Raw genomic sequence first — 22,893 nt, 5'->3', positions numbered from 1 at the left:
TCTTTCCCCCCCCTCCCCCTCTTTCCCCCCCCTCCCCCTCTTTCCCCCCCCTCCCCCTCTTTCCCCCCCCTCCCCCTCTTTCCCCCCCCTCCCCCTCTTTCCCCCCCCTCCCCCTCTTTCCCCCCCCTCCCCCTCTTTCCCCCCCCCTCCCCCTCTTTCCCCCCCTCCCCCTCTTTCCCCCCCTCCCCCTCTTTCCCCCCCCTCCCCCTCTTTCCCCCCCCTCCCCCTCTTTCCCCCCCCTCCCCCTCTTTCCCCCCCCTCCCCCTCTTTCCCCCCCTCCCCCTCTTTCCCCCCCTCCCCCTCTTTCCCCCCCCTCCCCCTCTTTCCCCCCCCTCCCCCTCTTTCCCCCCCTCCCCCCTCTTTCCCCCCCTCCCCCTCTTTCCCCCCCTCCCCCTCTTTCCCCCCCCTCCCCCCTCTTTCCCCCCCCTCCCCCTCTTTCCCCCCCCTCCCCCTCTTTCCCCCCCTCCCCCTCTTTCCCCCCCTCCCCCTCTTTCCCCCCCTCCCCCTCTTTCCCCCCCCTCCCCCTCTTTCCCCCCCTCCCCCTCTTTCCCCCCCCTCCCCCTCTTTCCCCCCCTCCCCCTCTTTCCCCCCCTCCCCCTCTTTCCCCCCCCTCCCCCTCTTTCCCCCCCTCCCCCTCTTTCCCCCCCTCCCCCTCTTTCCCCCCCTCCCCCTCTTTCCCCCCCTCCCCCTCTTTCCCCCCTCCCCCTCTTTCCCCCCCTCCCCCTCTTTCCCCCCCTCCCCCTCTTTCCCCCCCTCCCCCTCTTTCCCCCCCTCCCCCTCTTTCCCCCCCTCCCCCTCTTTCCCCCCCCCTCCCCCTCTTTCCCCCCCTCCCCCTCTTTCCCCCCCCTCCCCCTCTTTCCCCCCCTCCCCCTCTTTCCCCCCCTCCCCCTCTTTCCCCCCCTCCCCCTCTTTCCCCCCTCCCCCTCTTTCCCCCCCTCCCCCTCTTTCCCCCCCTCCCCCTCTTTCCCCCCCTCCCCCTCTTCCCCCCTCCCCCTCTTTCCCCCCTCCCCTCTTTCCCCCCTCCCCCTCTTTCCCCCCCTCCCCCTCTTTCCCCCCTCCCCCTCTTTCCCCCCCTCCCCCTCTTTCCCCCCCTCCCCCTCTTTCCCCCCCTCCCCCTCTTTCCCCCCCCTCCCCCTCTTTCCCCCCCCTCCCCCTCTTTCCCCCCCTCCCCCTCTTTCCCCCCCTCCCCCTCTTTCCCCCCCTCCCCCTCTTTCCCCCCCTCCCCCTCTTTCCCCCCCTCCCCCCTTTCCCCCCCCTCCCCCCTTTCCCCTCCCCCCTTTCCCCTCCCCCCTTTCCCCTCCCCCCTTTCCCCCCCCTCCCCCCCCTCTTTCCCCCCCTCCCCCCCTCTTCCCCCCCTCCCCCTCTTTCCCCCCCCTCCCCCTCTTTCCCCCCCCTCCCCCCTCTTTCCCCCCCCTCCCCCTCTTTCCCCCCCCTCCCCCTCTTTCCCCCCCCTCCCCCTCTTTCCCCCCCCCCTCCCCCTCTTTCCCCCCCCTCCCCCTCTTTCCCCCCCCTCCCCCCTTTCCCCCCCCCCTCTTCCCCCCCTCCCCCTCTTTCCCCCCTCCCCCCTTTCCCCCCCTCTTTCCCCCCCCCTCCCCCTCTTTCCCCCCCCCTCTTCCCCCCCTCCCCCTCTTTCCCCCCCCTCCCCCTCTTTCCCCCCCCTCCCCCTCTTTCCCCCCCCTCCCCCTCTTTCCCCCCCTCCCCCTCTTTCCCCCCCTCCCCCTCTTTCCCCCCCCTCCCCCTCTTTCCCCCCCTCCCCCTCTTTCCCCCCCCTCCCCCTCTTTCCCCCCCCTCCCCCTCTTTCCCCCCCCTCCCCCTCTTTCCCCCCCCTCCCCCTCTTTCCCCCCCCCCTCCCCCTCTTTCCCCCCCTCCCCCTCTTTTCCCCCCCCTCCCCCTCTTTTCCCCCCCCTCCCCCTCTTTTCCCCCCCCTCCCCCTCTTTTCCCCCCCCTCCCCCTCTTTTCCCCCCCCTCCCCCTCTTTTCCCCCCCCTCCCCCTCTTTTCCCCCCCCTCCCCCTCTTTTCCCCCCCCTCCCCCTCTTTTCCCCCCCCTCCCCCTCTTTTCCCCCCCCTCCCCCTCTTTTCCCCCCCCTCCCCCTCTTTTCCCCCCCTCCCCCTCTTTTCCCCCCCCTCCCCCTCTTTTCCCCCCCCTCCCCCTCTTTTCCCCCCCCTCCCCCTCTTTTCCCCCCCCTCCCCCTCTTTTCCCCCCCCTCCCCCTCTTTTCCCCCCCTCCCCCTCTTTTCCCCCCCCTCCCCCTCTTTTCCCCCCCCTCCCCCTCTTTTCCCCCCCCTCCCCCTCTTTTCCCCCCCCTCCCCCTCTTTTCCCCCCCCTCCCCCTCTTTTCCCCCCCCTCCCCCTCTTTTCCCCCCCCTCCCCCTCTTTTCCCCCCCCCTCCCCCTCTTTTCCCCCCCCTCCCCCTCTTTTCCCCCCCCTCCCCCTCTTTTCCCCCCCCTCCCCCTCTTTTCCCCCCCCTCCCCCTCTTTTCCCCCCCCTCCCCCTCTTTTCCCCCCCCCTCCCCCTCTTTTCCCCCCCCTCCCCCTCTTTTCCCCCCCCCTCCCCCTCTTTTCCCCCCCCTCCCCCTCTTTTCCCCCCCCCTCCCCCTCTTTTCCCCCCCCTCCCCCTCTTTTCCCCCCCCCTCCCCCTCTTTTCCCCCCCCTCCCCCTCTTTTCCCCCCCCTCCCCCTCTTTTCCCCCCCCTCCCCCTCTTTTCCCCCCCCTCCCCCTCTTTTCCCCCCCCTCCCCCTCTTTTCCCCCCCCCTCCCCCTCTTTTCCCCCCCCTCCCCCTCTTTTCCCCCCCCCTCCCCCTCTTTTCCCCCCCCCTCCCCCTCTTTTCCCCTCTTTCCCCTCTTTCCCCCCCCTCCCCCTCTTTCCCCCCCCTCCCCCTCTTTCCCCCCCCTCCCCCTCTTTCTCCCCCCCTCCCCCTCTTTTCCCCCTCCCCCGCTCCCCTTTTTATTAATAGAGGCAGAGTACAAAAACAAGGAAGTTATGCTAAACCTTTAAAACACAGGTTCGGCCCCAGCTGGAGTATTGTGTCCAATTCTGGGCACCGATGTCAAGGCCTTGGAGAGGGTGCAGAGGAGATTGACCAGAATGGTACCAGGGATGAGGGGACTTCAGTGATGTGGAGAGACTGGAGAAGTTGGGATTGTTCTCCTTAGAGCAGAGAAGGTTAAGGGGAGATTGACCAGAATGGTACCAGGGATGAGGGACTTCAGTGATGTGGAGAGACTGGAGAAGTTGGGATTGTTCTCCTTAGAGCAGAGAAGGTTAAGGGGAGATTGACCAGAATGGTACCAGGGATGAGGGACTTCAGTGATGTGGAGAGACTGGAGAAGCTGGGATTGTTCTCCTTAGAGCAGAGAAGGTTAAGGGGAGATTGACCAGAATGGTACCCGGGATGAGGGGACTTCAGTGATGTGGAGAGACTGGAGAAGTTGGGATTGTTCTCCTTAGAGCAGAGAAGGTTAAGGGGAGATTGACCAGAATGGTACCAGGGATGAGGGACTTCAGTGATATTGAGAGACTGGAGAAGCTGGGATTGTTCTCCTTAGAGCAGAGAAGGTTAAGGGGAGATTGACCAGAATGGTACCGGGGATGAGGGACTTCAGTGATGTGGAGAGACTGGAGAAGCTGGGATTGTTCTCCTTAGAGCAGAGAAGGTTAAGGGGGAGATTGACCAGAATGGGACCAGGGATGAGGGACTTCAGTGATGCGAACACGATGGGCCGAATGGCCGCCTTCTGTGCTGAACACTCTGTTCCTTTGCTTCCTAGGATCGGTTGGACCATGTTTGTCAGTGCTTTCTGGCACGGCATCCACCCGGGATACTACCTCAGCTTTCTGACCATCCCGCTCTGCCTGGCGGCCGAGGGGGCCATGGATGTGGGGGTGAGGGAGCGGCTGGGGGACAAGGGCCGCCGGGCCTACGACTGGCTGCACTGGTTCTGGAAGATGAGGGCCTACGACTACATGTGCATGGGCTTTGTCCTGCTGACCTTCCAGGACACGCTAGCTTTCTGGAAGACCCTCTACTTCTACTTCCACGCCCTCGCCCTCGCCCTCTTCGTCCTGGGCTATGCCCTGGCCAGCCTGCGGGACAAGGACCTGACCCGCAACTCCCGCCGACGGCGGCCCTCCAGCCCGCCGCCGCCCCCCCGCCTCTGCCGCCCCCCAGGGCCCCCATCATGCGGCTTCCCTCCCTCCCGCCCGAGGTCCGGCAGAAGGCGGCCCTGGCAGCCGAGGACGGCGCAGGGGCCCCCCCCCAGCCCCCCTCCCGCCCCTGGCCCGGCCGCCGAAGCTTGGGCCTGCAGCGGAAGAGCTCGACACCCTGAGTCGCGACAGACGACGAATGCTACGGGAAATAAATACTATTGGGCTGAAATGGAGAGCGGCGGAGGTTTTTTGAGTGCGGAGGGGACCTTGTGTGTTGGGTGGGGGGGGTCCAGAACTGGCAGCAGGGCAGTCGCCTGAGTGTCCGCCCCCCACTCCCACCCCCCTGTCCGAGTCTCAGCCCAATACCCCCCCCTTCCTGTCATTGTTAGCCCAATACCCCCTGTGGCCTCTTCTCCCCACCCCCCCCCCCCCCCCCCAAGGCTTTTCTTCTCTCCCCCTCACTCTCCCCCTCCACTCCCCCCTCACTCTTCCCCCCCCCCCCCCCCCTCCCCTCCCCCCCCCCTCACTCTTTCCCCCCCCAGCCTGTGTGAGACCGGGCTCCTCCACTCGCTCACTGTCTTAGTGGCCGCTGCTGTAATCTGGTGAGGACACGCCTCCCATAGCCGAATAGCTGTCCAATTTGGGTGGGGGGGGGGGGGGCCCAGAGGGCGGCCCATCCCCACCCCCCCCCCCCCCGAATTCTGAGGTAAACTCGGTGGAACGCAGCTGCAGTACTCGTCCACGCCTCTAGGCGGTGCTGCCGAGCGCTCGGCGGCGCCTTCTAGTGGGGGCGAGCAGCAATAGCGAGGCTCTTAAAAGGGGCCCGGCCTCCCAGTGGGGGTGAGGCGGACCCCACCTTCTCGGAGCTCTGCCCCTCAAACCACCCCCAACCCCTCTCTTCCACCCCCCCGCCCCTCTCCTGCTGGTTCCACGTTGGCAGCGGGACAGTTTCTTTTCCTATCTGTTTACAAGCGTCAGTGTTCGAAAGTATTAACTCCCCCTCCCCCCTCCCGCCGGTACTGAGCTCCACACACAGCAGGTTAGAGTGCGAGTCGGATTCAGCCAGGGTTCCTGCTCCTGATCACTGCCCAGTGACCCCTGGGTTAGAGAGAGGGGAAATCAGCCAGGGTTCCTGCTCCTGATCCGTGCCCAGTAAATCCGAATTTGTGTGTGTTGTCGGGCGAGCGTAGAATACGAGCTGTGCTGTGACCACCCTCCCACAGTCAAATTTCCTGCTGATTCTCCCTGTCTGCGGCTCGCACCTGGAGACCGGCGCCCGTGGGGAGACCCGTGACCCCCACAGCGAGGAGGTCAGCGACGTCAAGACATTGGTGATGTAAATCCAGTTTAAATGGGACACAAGTGGATACGAAATGATTCCAGCACACGAATCGTGTGTGTTTGTATTTGTGTGTGTGTTACTGTGTGTGCGCGAGTGTGTGAGACAGCGAGTAGAACTGTGTGTGTCAGAGACAGCGAGTAGAACTGTGTGTGAATCTTTCCATCGGCCTGCTTTTGGTGAGCTTGTGGGTCCATAGCCAGTGCCCAGTGTTGCCGTACTGCCTGATGATCTCTCCAGCTTTGTGCTGTGCATTTCTCACTTTTTGTATCTTTTTTTATATGAAGCATTGGTCGCTGGATGAATAAAAGGAGATTGTGACACTTTTTTTTGCTTCTGTGGTTTCATTGTTGCTACCTTTTGGAGTTTTCTCTCCACCTTCTCCGCACCACTATGCCTTGTCCCTCCCCGTGTGTGTCCCTCTCTCTCTCCCTCCCTGTACATGTATATACTCTAGGACTCGAGCTCCATAATCCAGGCCCACACTCCCCGGTGCCAGTACTGAGGGAGCGCTGCACTGTCGGAGGTAGATGTATATACTCTAGGACTCGAGCCCCACAATCCAGGCCCACACTCCCCGGTGCCAGTACCGAGGGAGCGCTGCACTGTCTGAGGTAGATGTATATACTCTAGGACTCGAGCCCCACAATCCAGGCCCACACTCCCCGGTGCCAGTACTGAGGGAGCGCTGCACTGTTGGAGGTAGATGTATACACTCTAGGACTCGAGGCCCACACTCCCCGGTGCCAGTACCGAGGGAGCGCTGCACTGTCGGAGGTAGATGTATATACTCTAGGACTCGAGCCCCACAATCCAGGCCCACACTCCCCGGTGCCAGTACTGAGGGAGCGCTGCACTGTCGGAGGTAGATGTATACACTCTAGGACTCGAGCCCCACAATCCAGGCCCACACTCCCCGGTGCCAGTACTGAGGGAGCGCTGCACTGTCGGAGGTAGATGTATATACTCCAGGACTCGAGCCCCATAATCCAGGCCCACACTCCCCAGTGCCAGTACTGAGGGAGCGCTGCACTGTCGGAGGTAGATGTTTTCACTCTGGGACTCGAGCCCCGTAATCCAGGCCCACACTCCCCGGTGCCAGTACTGAGGGAATGCTGCACGGTCGGAGGTAGATGTATATAATCTAGGACTTGAGCTCTATAATCCAGGCCCACACTCCCCGGTGCCAGTAGTGAGGGAGTGCTGCACTGTCGGAGGTAGATGTATATACTCCAGGACTCGAGCCCTGTAATCCAGGCTCAAACACCTGTCGAAACCTCAACCTTTTTACGGGTTAAACAACTTTGCTTCCAACATTAAGCACGAGTCAGGCTGTTGGCAGGTCGTGTTTGATTAATGATTACCTTCCCAGCTGCATTAAGCGGGGAGGATTTGAGCGAGCTCGTCTCTTTCTCAAACCAGTGTAAAGGTGAATCGCCCGTGTTTCGTAGCTAGTGTTGGATTTCTGCTGCCCGAGAGAAGAACACAGTGCCCCACCTGTAATCTGAGCTGAGGCAGGTAACTCGAAGCCAGTGGGATCGCGGGCCAGGGAGGTGGAGCGATGTAAACAGAGGTTACAGATCAAAAAAGAACAAGTAGATCGGGAGCGAACGGCTGGCAGGGAGGGCGGGATCGGGGGGGCGGGGTTGCTGGAATAGAACGATCGACTGGGGAATAATTAACCGTGTGTGCGCGTCAGGCTCCAGGTGATCATTCACCCGATCGTTTTAACACAATTACTTCCTGTTTCCTCGTCAGTGTCTTGGAGTTGTCTTATTATCGGGAGTTGACACACACTGCCCTCCCTTTCCACTGCTCCAGAGGCCTCCTCGCCTCCGCGCGCGAGGATGATGGAGGGAGAAGGCCGAGCGGGACGTCAAGGAGCCTCGGCAGGTGAGGAGAGGGCCGAGCTCCCCTCAGGCTGGGTCCGAGGGGGGCCGCGATCGGTTCCGGGGGGAACTCCGCCTGTATTCGGGACGGGCAACGGGTGGTCGCGCTCCCCTCCGCTCGCACGCAAGCACAGATCAGGAAAAGCCCAGGCTTTGTTCCTGGCCTAGTCATAGAGCCATAGGAGCAGGAGTCGGCCATTCAATGAGATCATGGCTGATCATCCAAATTCAGTACCCTGTCCCTGCCTTCTCCCCATATCCCTTGATCCCTTTTGCCTTAAGAAATATATCCAACTCCTTCTTGAATATATTTAATGAATTGGCCTCAATGGCCTTCTGTGGTAGAGAATTCCACAGGTTCACCACTCTCTGGGTGAAGAAATTCCTCCTCATCTCAGTCCTAAATGGCTTACCCCTTATCCTTAGACTGTGACCCCTGGTTCTGGACTCCCCCGCCATCGGGAACATCCTTCCTGCATCTAGTCTGTCTAGTCCTGTTAGAATTTTATAAGTTTCAATGAGATCCCCTCTCATTCTTCTAAACTCCAGCGAGTACAAGACCAATCGACCCAATCTCTCCTCATACGTCATTCCTGCCATCCCAGGTATCAGCCTGGTGAATCTTCACTGCACTCCCTCCATGGCAAGAACATCCTTCCTCAGATAAGGCGACCAAAACTGCACACAATACTCAAGGTGCGGTCTCACCAAGGCCCTGTACAACTGCAGCAAGACATCCTTGTTCTTGGCCTTCGTAGCGAGAGGGTTCGAGTACAACATATCATTTGCCTTCTTAACCGCCTGCTGCACCTGCATGCTTACCTTCAGCGACTGGTGCACAAGGACACCCAGGTCTCGTTGCACTTCCCCTTCTCCCAATCTATTGCCATTCAGATAATAATCTGCCTTCCTGTTTTTGCCACCAAAGTGGATAACCTCGCATTTATCCACGTTATATTGCATTTGCCATGCTTCTGCCCAATCACTCAACCTGTCCAACAAAGTCCTGACATGAGCGGCCCTCACATGACCCGGTGCGGTACTGAGCCCCACAGGCGCACACCGCATCGTGGGAAAGGGCCCTCGGCACCCCCCCCCCCCACCCTTGCCCCCGTCTCCGACTGGGTCATCGCTGCTTGTGCGGGATCTTGCTGTGCGCCAAAGTAGCCGCCCTACTTTTAGGAAGGCCTTGAAGAAGCACCAGAAAGAAAGTCCCGCGTTGTTGCGTTGCCGCTGACGCAGAACGGGTCCGAAGAGCAGGTCGCTGTCAATCGCGGCGGACGCACAGCAAAATCCCGCAAATAGCTAGGAGCCGAGTGAGCCGGTCAATATGCCGATCGAGGGAGGAATATTGGGCCCAGGGACACCGGGAAGAACTCCACCGCTCCCCTGCCGACCACCCTGATCTTCTTTCAATAGAGCCCACCTGAGAGAGCAGAGGGGACACTCGGTTTAACGTCTCATCACAAAAGACGGCACCCCCGACAGTGCAGCACTCCCTCAGTACTGGCACCGGGGAGTGTGGGCCTGGATTGTGGGGCTCGAGTCCGAGAGTATATACATCTCCCTCCGACAGTGCAGCACTCCCTCAGTACTGGCACCGGGGAGTGTGGGCCTGGATTATGGGGCTCGAGTCCTAGAGTATATACATCTACCTCCGACAGTGCAGCGCTCCCTCAGTACTGGCACCGGGGTGTGTGGGCCTGGATTATGGGGCTCGAGTCCTAGAGTATATACATCTACCTCCGACAGTGCAGCGCTCCCTCAGTACTGGCACCGGGGAGTGTGGGCCTGGATTATGGAGCTCGAGTCCTAGAGTATATACATCTACCTCCGACAGTGCAGCGCTCCCTCAGTACTGGCACCGGGGAGTGTGGGCCTGGATTATGGGGCTCGAGTCCTAGAGTATATACATCTACCTCCGACAGTGCAGCGCTCCCTCAGTACTGGCACCGGGGAGTGTGGGCCTGGATTATGGGGCTCGAGTCCTAGAGTATATACATCTACCTCCGACAGTGCAGCGCTCCCTCAGTACTGGCACCGGGGAGTGTGGGCCTGGATTATGGGGCTCGAGTCCTAGAGTATATACATCTACCTCCGACAGTGCAGCGCTCCCTCAGTACTGGCACCGGGGTGTGTGGGCCTGGATTATGGGGCTCGAGTCCGAGAGTATATACATCTACCTCCGACAGTGCAGCGCTCCCGCAGTACTGGCACCGGGGAGTGTGGGGCTGGATTATGGGGCTCGAGTCCTAGAGTATATACATCTACCTCCGACAGTGCAGCGCTCCCTCAGTACTGGCACCGGGGAGTGTGGGCCTGGATTATGGGGCTCGAGTCCTAGAGTATATACATATACCTCCGACAGTGCAGCGCTCCCTCAGTACTGGCACCGGGGGAGTGTGGGCCTGGATTATGGGGCTCGAGTCCTAGAGTATATACATCTACCTCCGACAGTGCAGCGCTCCCTCAGTACTGGCACCGGGGTGTGTGGGCCTGGATTATGGGGCTCGAGTCCGAGAGTATATACATCTACCTCCGACAGTGCAGCGCTCCCGCAGTACTGGCACCGGGGAGTGTGGGGCTGGATTATGGGGCTCGAGTCCTAGAGTATATACATCTACCTCCGACAGTGCAGCGCTCCCTCAGTACTGGCACCGGCGAGTGTGGGCCTGGATTATGGGGCTCGAGTCCTAGAGTATATACATCTACCTCCGACAGTGCAGCGCTCCCTCAGTACTGGCACCGGGGTGTGTGGGCCTGGATTATGGGGCTCGAGTCCGAGAGTATATACATCTACCTCCGACAGTGCAGCGCTCCCTCAGTACCGGCACCGTGGAGCGTGGGCCTGGAATATGGGGCTCGAGTCCTAGAGTATATACATCTACCTCCGACAGTGCAGCGCTCCCTCAGCACTGGCACCGGGGAGTGTGGGCCTGGATTATGGGGCTCGAGTCCGAGAGTATATACATCTACCTCCGACAGTGCAGCGCTCCCTCAGTACCGGCACTGGGGAGTGTGGGTCTGGATTATGGTGCTCGAGTCCTAGAGTATATACATCTACCTCCGACAGTGCAGCGCTCCCTCAGTACTGGCACCGGGGTGTGTGGGCCTGGATTATGGGGCTCGAATCCTAGAGTATATACATCTACCTCCGACAGTGCAGCGCTCCCTCAGTACCGGCACTGGGGAGTGTGGGTCTGGATTATGGGGCTCGAGTCCTATAGTATATACATCTACCTCCGACAGTGCAGCGCTCCCTCAGTACTGGCACCGGGGAGTGTGGGCCTGGATTATGGAGCTCAAGTCCTAGAGTATATACATCCACCTCCGACAGTGCAGCGCTCCCTCAGTACTGGCACCGGGGAGTGTGGGCCTGGATTATGGGGCTCAAGTCCTAGAGTATATACATCTACCTCCGACAGTGCAGCGCTCCCTCAGTACTGGCACCGGGGAGTGTGGGCCTGGATTATGGGGCTCGAGTCCTAGAGTATATACATCTACCTCCTACAGTGCAGTGCTCCCTCAGTACTGGCACCGGAGAGTGTGGGCCTGGAATATGGGGCTCAAGTCCTAGAGTTGGGGCTCGAACCCACGACCTCCTGACCCCCCAGAATTTGTACCTCGTTCACAACCGAGATAGGGCACTCTTTAAAAAAAAAAAGTAACGTTTCCTTGCTGATGCTGCAGATTACCTGCATCCTGATCAGCTGCGTGGGCTCCCCACCAGTAGCAGACCCACCCTGTTGCCCGGCAAACAGTCTGTGAGGTACAGACGCCAACTTTCAGAGCAGAACCGCGAATGGGGCGGCGGATTCGGAGGAGCGGTCAGCTGGCCGGAGGAGGAGGCCCAGACCGGCGCAGACGATCGATCGCCCAGGGAACGTCCGGTCAGCATGTTCAGGAAGAGACTCATCAGGTCAGTCCTTCGAGAAACTAAATGTTGGGCAAGACCGAAATCTTCGGTCCCCTCCAGAAATCCCTCCATGGCCCCTCGCCCCCTCCCTATCTCTGGAACCTCCTCCAGCCCTACAATTCTCATTCTCCTGTTCAAATCCCTCCATGGCCCTCGCCCCCTCCCTATTTCTGTATCCTCCTCCAGCCTCTACAGTTCTCATTCTTCTGTTCAAATCCCTCCATGGCCCTCGCTCCTCCCTATCTCTGTAACCTCCTCCAGCCCTACAATTCTCATCCTCCTGTTCAAATCCCTCCATGGCCCTCGCCCCCTCTTTAACTCTGTAACCTCCTCCAGCCCTACAATTCTCAACCTCCTGTTGAAATCCCTCCATGGCCCTCGCGCCCTCCCTATCTCTGTACCCTCCTCCAGCCCCTGCAATTCTCATCCTCCTGTTGAAATCCCTCCATGGCCCTCGCCCCTCCCTATCTCTGTAACCTCCTCCAGCCCCTACAATTCTCATCCTCCTGTTCAAATCCCTCCATGGCCCTCGCCCCTCCCTATCTCTGTAACCTCCTCCAGCCCCTACAATTCTCAACCTCCTGTTGAAATCCCTCCATGGCCCTCGCCCCTCCCTATCTCTGTAACCTCCTCCAGCCCCTACAATTCTCATCCTCCTGTTCAAATCCCTCCATGGCCCTCGCCCCTTCCCTATCTCTGTAACCTCCTCCAGCCCCTACAATTCTCATCCTCCTGTTCAAATCCCTCCATGGCCCTCGCCCCCTCCCTATCTCTGTAACCTCCTCCAGCCCCTACAATTCTCATCCTCCTGTTCAAATCCCTCCATGGCCCTCGCCCCCTCCCTATCTCTGTAACCTCCTCCAGCCCTACAATTCTCATCCTCCTGTTCAAATCCCTCCATGGCCCTCGCCCCCCTCCCTATCTCTGTAACCTCCTCCAGCCCTGCAATTCTCATCCTCCTGTTGAAATCCCTCCATGGCCCCTCGCCCCCTCCCTGTCTCTGTACCATCCTCCAGCCCTACAACCCTCCGAGATCTCTGCGCTCCTCCAATTCTTGCACATCCCCGATTTCCATCGCTACAAATTGTGTTTGATAATCTCTCCTGTGAAGCACCATGGGACATTTTACTACGTTAAAGGCGCTATATAAATGTAAGTAGTTGTTGGTTAATTTGATGGGACGGGACCCCGCGCGACGCTGACCCCTCGTTGGGTGGGGGTCAGTTGGTCAGACATTGACCTCTCACCCTCTGGGACCTGGGTGTCAGAGGTCAGGCGGAGAGGGGTGAGAGGCTCCGCCCTCTGGTGGGGGACGGTTTTGGGGTTTGACGGAAAGTGTGGACGCGGAATCGGAGCGAATTATAACGAGGACCGTCCCGCCCACAGGCAGATGCGCAATGAGACCACTGCAGCGATAAACAGCTGGGAACTGTGGAGGGCAAATCATCGCAAGTCGCTGAAGCACCTTCGCACGGAGACCAGGAATGTGCTGTCCCATCTCAAGATTTGGAAAACTCCGCTGCATCGGATTGAAGGTAGAATTTCCTCGATTCCTCGAACTAAGGCATTGTGTATTCAGCAGGGTAACGATCACTCACTGTGTAACTGTACAGAGTCACTGTTTATTCAGGGTAAGGGTCGCTCACTGTGTAACTGTACAGAGTCACTGTTTATTCAGGGTAAGAATCGCTCGCTGTGTAACTGTACAGAGTCACTGTTTATTCAGGGTAAGGGTCACTCACTGTGTAACTGTACAGAGTCACTGTTTATTCAGGGTAAGGGTCACTCACTGTGTAACTGTACAGAGTCACTGTTTATTCAGGGTAAGGGTCACTCACTGTGTAACTGTACAGAGTCACTGTTTATTCAGGGTAAGGGTCACTCACTGTGTAACTGTACAGAGTCACTGTTTATTCAGGGTAAGGGTCACTCACTGTGTAACTGTACAGAGTCACTGTTTATTCAGGGTAAGGGTCACTCACTGTGTAACTGTACAGAGTCACTGTTTATTCAGGGTAAGGGTCACTCACTGTGTAACTGTACAGAGTCACTGTTTATTCAGGGTGAGGGTCACTCACTGTGTAACTGTACAGAGTCACTGTTTATTCAGGGTAAGGGTCACTCACTGTAACTGTACAGAGTCACTGTTTATTCAGGGTAAGGGTCACTCACTGTGTAACTGTACAGAGTCACTGTTTATTCAGGGTAAGGGTCACTCACTGTGTAACTGTACAGAGTCACTGTTTATTCAGGGTAAGGGTCACTCACTGTAACTGTACAGAGTCACTGTTTATTCAGGGTAACGGTCACTCACTGTAACTGTACAGAGTCACTGTTTATTCAGGGTAAGGGTCACTCACTGTAACTGTACAGAGTCACTGTTTATTCAGGGTAAGGGTCACTCACTGTAACTGTACAGAGTCACTGTTTATTCAGGGTAAGGGTCACTCACTGTAACTGTACAGAGTCACTGTTTATTCAGGGTAAGGGTCACTCACTGTGTAACTGTACAGAGTCACTGTTTATTCAGGGTAAGGGTCGCTCGCTGTGTAACTGTACAGAGTCACTGTTTATTCAGGGTAAGGGTCACTCACTGTGTAACTGTACAGAGTCACTGTTTGTTCAGGGTAAGGGTCACTCACTGTGTAACTGTACAGAGTCACTGTTTATTCAGGGTAAGGGTCACTCACTGTGTAACTGTACAGAGTCACTGTTTATTCAGTGTAAGGGTCACTCACTGTGTAACTGTACAGAGTCACTGTTTATTCAGGGTAAGGGTCACTCACTGTGTAACTGTACAGAGTCACTGTTTATTCAGGGTAAGGGTCACTCACTGTGTAACTGTACAGAGTCACTGTTTATTCAGGGTAAGGGTCACTCACTGTAACTGTACAGAGTCACTGTTTATTCAGGGTAAGGGTCACTCACTGTGTAACTGTACAGAGTCACTGTTTATTCAGGGTAAGGGTCACTCACTGTGTAACTGTACAGAGTCACTGTTTATTCAGGGTAAGGGTCACTCACTGTGTAACTGTACAGAGTCACTGTTTATTCAGGGTAAGGGTCACTCACTGTAACTGTACAGAGTCACTGTTTATTCAGGGTAAGGGTCACTCACTGTGTAACTGTACAGAGTCACTGTTTATTCAGGGTAAGGGTCACTCACTGTGTAACTGTACAGAGTCACTGTTTATTCAGGGTAAGGGTCACTCACTGTAACTGTACAGAGTCACTGTTTATTCAGGGTAAGGGTCACTCACTGTGTAACTGTACAGAGTCACTGTTTATTCAGGGTGAGGGTCACTCACTGTGTAACTGTACAGAGTCACTGTTTATTCAGGGTAAGGGTCACTCACTGTAACTGTACAGAGTCACTGTTTATTCAGAGTAAGGGTCACTCACTGTGTAACTGTACAGAGTCACTGTTTATTCAGGGTACGGGTCACTCACTGTGTAACTGTACAGAGTCACTGTTTATTCAGGGTAAGGGTCATTCACTGTTACTGTACAGAGTCACTGTTTATTCAGGGTAAGGGTCACTCACTGTGTAACTGTACAGAGTCACTGTTTATTCAGGGTAAGGGTCACTCACTGTAACTGTACAGAGTCACTGTTTATTCAGGGTAAGGGTCACTCACTGTAACTGTACAGAGTCACTGTTTATTCAGGGTAAGGGTCACTCACTGTGTAACTGTACAGAGTCACTGTTTATTCAGGGTAAGGGTCACTCACTGTAACTGTACAGAGTCACTGTTTATTCAGGGTAAGGGTCACTCACTGTAACTGTACAGAGTCACTGTTTATTCAGGGTAAGGGTCACTCACTGTGTAACTGTACAGAGTCACTGTTTATTCAGGGTAAGGGTCACTCACTGTGTAACTGTACAGAGTCACTGTTTATTCAGGGTAAGGGTCACTCACTGTAACTGTACAGAGTCACTGTTTATTCAGGGTAAGGGTCACTCACTGTGTAACTGTACAGAGTCACTGTTTATTCAGGGTAAGGGTCACTCACTGTAACTGTACAGAGTCACTGTTTATTCAGGGTAAGAGTCACTCACTGTGTAACTGTACAGAGTCACTGTTTATTCAGGGTAAGGGTCACTCACTGTGTAACTGTACAGAGTCACTGTTTATTCAGGGTAAGGGTCACTCACTGTGTAACTGTACAGAGTCACTGTTTATTCAGGGTAAGGGTCACTCACTGTAACTGTACAGAGTCACTGTTTATTCAGGGTAAGGGTCACTCACTGTAACTGTACAGAGTCACTGTTTATTCAGGGTAAGGGTCACTCACTGTGTAACTGTACAGAGTCACTGTTTATTCAGGGTAAGGGTCACTCACTGTAACTGTACAGAGTCACTGTTTATTCAGGGTAAGGGTCACTCACTGTAACTGTACAGAGTCACTGTTTATTCAGGGTAAGGGTCACTCACTGTAACTGTACAGAGTCACTGTTTATTCAGGGTAAGGGTCACTCACTGTGTAACTGTACAGAGTCACTGTTTATTCAGGGTGAGGGTCACTCACTGTAACTGTACAGAGTCACTGTTTATTCAGGGTAAGGGTCACTCACTGTGTAACTGTACAGAGTCACTGTTTATTCAGGGTAAGGGTCACTCACTGTGTAACTGTACAGAGTCACTGTTTATTCAGGGTAAGGGTCACTCACTGTAACTGTACAGAGTCACTGTTTATTCAGGGTAAGGGTCACTCACTGTGTAACTGTACAGAGTCACTGTTTATTCAGGGTAAGGGTCACTCACTGTAACTGTACAGAGTCACTGTTTATTCAGGGTAAGGGTCACTCACTGTGTAACTGTACAGAGTCACTGTTTATTCAGGGTAAGGGTCACTCACTGTGTAACTGTACAGAGTCACTGTTTATTCAGGGTAAGGGTCGCTCGCTGTGTAACTGTACAGAGTCACTGTTTATTCAGGGTAAGGGTCACTCACTGTAACTGTACAGAGTCACTGTTTATTCAGGGTAAGGGTCACTCACTGTGTAATTGTACAGAGTCACTGTTTATTCAGGGTAAGGGTCGCTCGCTGTGTAACTGTACAGAGTCACTGTTTATTCAGGGTAAGGGTCATTCACTGTGTAACTGTACAGAGTCACTGTTTATTCAGAGTGAGGGTCACTCACTGTAACTGTACAGAGTCACTGTTTATTCAGGGTAAGGGTCACTCACTGTGTAACTGTACAGAGTCACTGTTTATTCAGGGTAAGGGTCACTCACTGTGTAACTGTACAGAGTCACTGTTTATTCAGGGTAAGGGTCACTCACTGTAACTGTACAGAGTCACTGTTTATTCAGGGTAAGGGTCACTCACTGTGTAACTGTACAGAGTCACTGTTTATTCAGGGTAAGGGTCACTCACTGTGTAACTGTACAGAGTCACTGTTTATTCAGGGTAAGGGTCACTCACTGTGTAACTGTACAGAGTCACTGTTTATTCAGGGTAAGGGTCACTCACTGTGTAACTGTACAGAGTCACTGTTTATTCAGGGTAAGTGTCTCTCACTGTAACTGTACAGAGTCACTGTTTATTCAGGGTAAGGGTCACTCACTGTAACTGTACAGAGTCACTGTTTATTCAGGGTAAGGGTCACTCACTGTGTAACTGTACAGAGTCACTGTTTATTCAGGGTAAGGGTCACTCACTGTAACTGTACAGAGTCACTGTTTATTCAGGGTCAGGGTCACTCACTGTGTAACTGTACAGAGTCACTGTTTATTCAGGGTAAGGGTCACTCACTGTAACTGTACAGAGTCACTGTTTATTCAGGGTAAGTGTCTCTCACTGTAACTGTACAGAGTCACTGTTTATTCAGGGTAAGGGTCACTCACTGTAACTGTACAGAGTCACTGTTTATTCAGGGTAAGGGTCACTCACTGTGTAACTGTACAGAGTCACTGTTTATTCAGGGTAAGGGTCACTCACTGTAACTGTACAGAGTCACTGTTTATTCAGGGTAAGTGTCTCTCACTGTAACTGTACAGAGTCACTGTTTATTCAGGGTAAGGGTCACTCACTGTAACTGTACAGAGTCACTGTTTATTCAGGGTAAGGGTCACTCACTGTAACTGTACAGAGTCACTGTTTATTCAGGGTAAGGGTCACTCACTGTGTAACTGTACAGAGTCACTGTTTATTCAGGGTAAGGGTCACTCACTGTAACTGTACAGAGTCACTGTTTATTCAGGGTAAGGGTCACTCACTGTGTAACTGTACAGAGTCACTGTTTATTCAGGGTAAGGGTCACTCACTGTGTAACTGTACAGAGTCACTGTTTATTCAGGGTAAGGGTCACTCACTGTAACTGTACAGAGTCACTGTTTATTCAGGGTAAGGGTCACTCACTGTGTAACTGTACAGAGTCACTGTTTACTCAGGGTAAGGGTTACTCACTGTAACTGTACAGAGTCACTGTTTATTCAGGGTAAGGGTCACTCACTGTGTAACTGTAGAGAGTCACTGTTTATTCAGGGTAAGGGTCACTCACTGTGTAACTGTACAGAGTCACTGTTTATTCAGGGTAAGGGTCACTCACTGTGTAACTGTACAGAGTCACTGTTTATTCAGGGTAAGGGTCACTCACTGTAACTGTACAGAGTCACTGTTTATTCAGGGTAAGGGTCACTCACTGTGTAACTGTACAGAGTCACTGTTTATTCAGTGTAAGGGTCACTCACTGTAACTGTACAGAGTCACTGTTTATTCAGGGTAAGGGTCACTCACTGTGTAACTGTACAGAGTCACTGTTTATTCAGGGTAAGGGTCACTCACTGTAACTGTACAGAGTCACTGTTTATTCAGGGTAAGGGTCACTCACTGTAACTGTACAGAGTCACTGTTTATTCAGGGTAAGGGTCACTCACTGTAACTGTACAGAGTCACTGTTTATTCAGGGTAAGGGTCACTCACTGTAACTGTACAGAGTCACTGTTTATTCAGGGTAAGGGTCACTCACTGTGTAACTGTACAGAGTCACTGTTTATTCAGTGTAAGGGTCACTCACTGTAACTGTACAGAGTCACTGTTTATTCAGGGTAAGGGTCACTCACTGTGTAACTGTACAGAGTCACTGTTTATTCAGGGTAAGGGTCACTCACTGTAACTGTACAGAGTCACTGTTTATTCAGGGTAAGGGTCACTCACTGTAACTGTACAGAGTCACTGTTTATTCAGGGTAAGGGTCACTCACTGTGTAACTGTACAGAGTCACTGTTTATTCAGGGTATGGGTCACTCACTGTAACTGTACAGAGTCACTGTTTATTCAGGGTAAGGGTCACTCACTGTGTAACTGTACAGAGTCACTGTTTATTCAGGGTAAGGGTCACTCACTGTGTAACTGTACAGAGTCACTGTTTATTCAGGGTAAGGGTCACTCACTGTGTAACTGTACAGAGTCACTGTTTATTCAGGGTAAGGGTCACTCACTGTGTAACTGTACAGAGTCACTGTTTATTCAGGGTAAGGGTCACTCACTGTGTAACTGTACAGAGTCACTGTTTATTCAGGGTAAGGGTCACTCACTGTAACTGTACAGAGTCACTGTTTATTCAGGGTAAGGGTCACTCACTGTAACTGTACAGAGTCACTGTTTATTCAGGGTAAGGGTCACTCACTGTGTAACTGTACAGAGTCACTGTTTATTCAGGGTAAGGGTCACTCACTGTGTAACTGTACAGAGTCACTGTTTATTCAGGGTAAGGGTCACTCACTGTGTAACTGTACAGAGTCACTGTTTATTCAGGGTAAGGATCACTCACTGTAACTGTACAGAGTCACTGTTTATTCAGGGTAAGGGTCACTCACTGTAACTGTACAGAGTCACTGTTTATTCAGGGTAAGGGTCACTCACTGTAACTGTACAGAGTCACTGTTTATTCTGGGTAAGGGTCACTCACTGTGTAACTGTACAGAGTCACTGTTTATTCAGGGTAAGGGTCACTCACTGTAACTGTACAGAGTCACTGTTTATTCAGGGTAAGGGTCACTCACTGTGTAACTGTACAGAGTCACTGTTTATTCAGGGTAAGGGTCACTCACTGTAACTGTACAGTCACTGTTTATTCAGGGTAAGGGTCACTCACTGTGTAACTGTACAGAGTCACTGTTTATTCAGCAGGGTAAGGATTGAAATGTGGATCTGACAGAATCGGAGTTGGCCACGTGACCTTTAACCCCTCTCTCTCCCCTTGCAGGTCACTTTGGGACCGGAATCCGATCGTACTTCAGTTTCCTGCGATTTCTGGTGATCCTCAACCTCTGCAGTTTCCTGCTGATCGCCGTGTTCGTGGTGATCCCAGTCATAACCTTTGAGAGGCTGATCGCCAATGGGCAAGTGATAACCACAGGTTTGGACAGTGACTCCATCTCCCCACGGGCGCTGACCATTCGCTGGGGGGGGTCAGGGGTCACCCCACAAGCGCTGACCCCTCGCTGGGGAGTGTCAGGGGGCACCCCACGGGCGCTGACCCCTCGCTGGGGGTGTCAGAGGTCACCCCACAGGCACTGACCCCTCGCTGGGGGTGTCAGGGGTCACCCCACAGGTGCTGACCCCTCGCTGGGGGTGCAAAGTTAAAGCACGTGGGATTGGGAGCAAGGTACTGACTTGGATAGAGAACTGGTTGGCAGACAGGAAGCAAAGAGTTGGAATAAACGGGTCGTTTTCCGAGTGGCAGGCAGTGACTAGTGGGGTACCGCAGGGATCGGTCCTAGGACCCCAGCTATTCACAATATATATTAATGATCTAGACGAGGGAACTAGATGTAATATCTCCAAGTTTGCAGATGACACAAAGCTGGGTGGGCGTGTGTGCTGTGAGGAGGATCTGAGAAACTCCAGTATGATTTGGACAGGTTGGGTGATTGGGCAGATGCATGGCAGATGCAGTATAATGTGGATAAATGCGAGGTTATCCACTTTGGTGGCAAAAACTGGAAGGCAGATTATTATCTGAACGGCAATAGATTGGGAGAAGGGGAAGTGCAACGAGACCTGGGTGTCCTTGTGCACCAGTCGCTGAAGGTAAGCATGCAGGTGCAGCAGGCGGTTAAGAAGGCAAATGGTATGTTGGCCTTCGTAGTGAGAGGGTCCGAGTACAGGAACAAGGATGTCTTGCTGCAGTTGTACAGGGCCTTGGTGAGACCACACCTTGAGTATTGTGTGCAGTTCTGGTCGCCTTATCTGAGGAAGGATGTTCTTGCCATGGAAGGAGTTCAGCGAAGATTCACCAGACTGATACCTGGGATGGCAGGAATGACGTATGAGGAGAGATTGGGTCGATTGGGCTTATATTCGCTGGAGTTTAGAAGAATGAGAGGGGATCTCATTGAAACTTATAAAATTCTAACAGGACTAGACAGACTAGATGCAGGAAGGATGTTCCCGATGGCGGGGGAGTCCAGAACCAGGGGTCACAGTCTAAGGATAAGGGGTGAGCCATTTAGGACTGAGATGAGGAGGAATTTCTTCACCCAGAGAGTGGTGAACCTGTGGAATTCTCTACCACAGAAGGCAGTGGAGGCCAATTCATTAAATATATTCAAGAAGGAGTTGGATATATTTCTTAAGGCTAAAGTGATCAAGGGATATGGGGAGAAGGCAGGGACAGGGTACTGAATTTGGATGATCAGCCATGATCTCATTGAATGGCGGAGCGGGCTCGAGGGGCCGAATGGCCGACTCCTGCTCCTATCTTCTATGTTTCTATGTCAGGGGGTCACCCCACGGGCTCTGACCCCTCGCTGGGGGTCAGGGGTCTCCCCACGGGCTCTGAACCCTTGCTGAGGGTCAGGGTTCACCCCACGGGCGCTGACCCCTCGCTGGGGGGGTGTCAGGGATCTCCACCCCACGGTCGCTGAGAGGGTGGGTGGGATGGGGCAGGCGTTGGTTCGGCAGACTTGGAGCCTCAGGTGTGATGATAAGCTGATCTGCGAGTCTCTAATTTCAGTTGCCCCCCTGCTGAGCGGAAACTGTACACAGTACGATCCCACACGTCTGGGCCTGGTGAGCTTCTACGAGTACATCATGGACGTGCTTTCCGGGACGGTAAGCCTCGCGCCGCGGGACCGATTTTCACTTCCCTCCCTGCGGCCTGAGGTCTGATAAGGCTGCACAGGCCTGTGATGGAGCCTGGGAGTTTCCTGATCGACTGGCGGGCGGGGGGTGGTTTGCCCTCCAGGCTATGAGGAACCCCTTCAGAATTCCAGCGCCTTTCACCACCTCAGGACATCCCAAACCGCTTTACAGCCAATGAATTCCTATTTTTCAAGAGTGGCCACTGTTGTAATGTAGGAATCGCGGCAGTCAATTTGCGCACAGCAAGATCTCACAAACAGCAGTTCTGATAATGACCCAGATCATCTGTTTTTAGTGATGTTAATTGAGGGCTAAATATTGGTCGGAACACCGGGAAGAACTGCCCCCCCCCCCCCCCCCCCCTGCTCTTCTTCCAATAGTGGCCGTGGGATCTTACATGTCCACCTGAGAGAGCAGACGGGGCCTCGGTTTAACGTCTCATCAGAAAGATGGCACCTCCGACAGTGCAGCGTTCCCTCAGTACTGGCACCAGGGAGTGTGGGCCTGGATTATGGAGCTCGAGTCCTAGAGTATATACATCTACCTCCGACAGTGCAGCGCTCCCTCAGTACTGGCACCGCGGAGTGTGGGCCTGGATTATGGAGCTCGAGTCCTAGAGTATATACATCTACCTCCGACAGTGCAACGCTCCCTCAGTACTGGCACCGGGGAGTGTGGGCCTGGATTATGAGGCTCGAGTCCTAGAGTATATACATCTACCTCCGACAGTGCAGCGCTCCCTCAGTACTGGCACCGGGGAGTGTGGGCCTGGATTATGGGGCTCAAGTCCTAGAGTATATACATGAGTATGAGAACTGTAGGGGCTGGAGGAGGTTACAGAGAAAGGGAGGGGCGAGGGACCATGGAGGGATTTGAACAGGAGGATGAGAATTGTAGGGGCTGGAGGAGGTTACAGAGATAGGGAGAGGGCGAGGGGCCATGGAGGGATTTGAACAGGAGGATGAGAATTGTAGGGGCTGGAGTAGGTTACAGAGATAGGGAGGGGGCGAGAGGCCATGGAGGGATTTGAACAGGAGGATGAGAATTGTAGGGCTGGAGGAGGTTTCAGAGATAGGGAGGGGGCGAGGGCCATGGAGGGATTTGAACAGGAGGATGAGAATTGTAGGCGCTGGAGGAGGGTCCAGAGATAGGGAGGGGGCGAGGGGCCATGGAGGGATTTGAACAGGACGATGAGAATTGTAAGGGCTGGAGGAGGTTACAGAGATAGGGAGGGGGGCAAGGGCCATGGAGGGATTTGAACAGGACGATGAGAATTGTAGGGGCTGGAGGAGGTTACAGAGATAGGGAGAGGGCGAGGGCCATGGAGGGATTTGAACAGGAGGATGAGAATTGTAGGGGCTGGAGGAGGTTACAGAGATAGGGAGGAGGCGAGGTCCATGGAGGGATTTGAACAGGAGGATGAGAATTGTAGGGGCTGGAGGAGGTTACAGAGATAGGGAGGGGGCGAGGGCCATGGAGGGATTTGAACAGGAGCATGAGAATTGTCGGG

General features: G+C 54.6%; 2 protein-coding genes across 2 annotated transcripts in view; both read left to right on the top strand.

Moving 5' to 3' along the window:
* rrp12 (ribosomal RNA processing 12 homolog) overlaps positions 1–22,893 on the top strand; it is a 97,227-nt gene that overhangs the window by 33,822 nt on the left and 40,512 nt on the right. Inside the window, exon 12 of the mRNA XM_085996105.1 lies at positions 3,766–4,203. Coding sequence (XP_085852231.1) covers positions 3,766–4,203 — 438 coding nt within the window. The remainder of the gene's footprint in view (positions 1–3,765; positions 4,204–22,893) is intronic.
* Positions 7,147–21,410, top strand: LOC147113231 (transmembrane channel-like protein 7). Its single transcript, XM_085994088.1, has 5 exons — positions 7,147–7,376; positions 11,063–11,291; positions 12,675–12,823; positions 19,504–19,656; positions 21,256–21,410. The coding sequence occupies exons 1-5, from the start codon at positions 7,331–7,333 to the stop codon at positions 21,408–21,410; spliced, it is 732 nt and encodes a 243-aa protein (XP_085850214.1). The 5' UTR covers positions 7,147–7,330.

Source organism: Somniosus microcephalus, chromosome 8 (assembly GCF_052327205.1).
Source record: "Somniosus microcephalus isolate GS21.2 chromosome 8, FLI_Smic_1.0, whole genome shotgun sequence".
Classification (NCBI taxonomy): domain Eukaryota; kingdom Metazoa; phylum Chordata; class Chondrichthyes; order Squaliformes; family Somniosidae; genus Somniosus; species Somniosus microcephalus.
The sequence above is the reverse complement of the archived record's forward strand: the minus strand, read 5'-3'. Positions and strand labels throughout refer to the sequence as shown.

What these genes read in the sequence shown, in the direction of transcription:
- LOC147113231 (XM_085994088.1), top strand. Translation starts at nt 7,331, where the DNA reads ATGATGGAGGGAGAAGGCCGAGCGGGACGTCAAGGAGCCTCGGCAG. An exon ending in ACGTCAAGGAGCCTCGGCAG is followed by an intron (nt 7,377 to 11,062) that starts GTGAGGAGAGGG and finishes CTGATGCTGCAG; the next exon opens with ATTACCTGCATCCTGATCAG. An exon ending in TGGGCAAGTGATAACCACAG is followed by an intron (nt 19,657 to 21,255) that starts GTTTGGACAGTG and finishes CTCTAATTTCAG; the next exon opens with TTGCCCCCCTGCTGAGCGGA.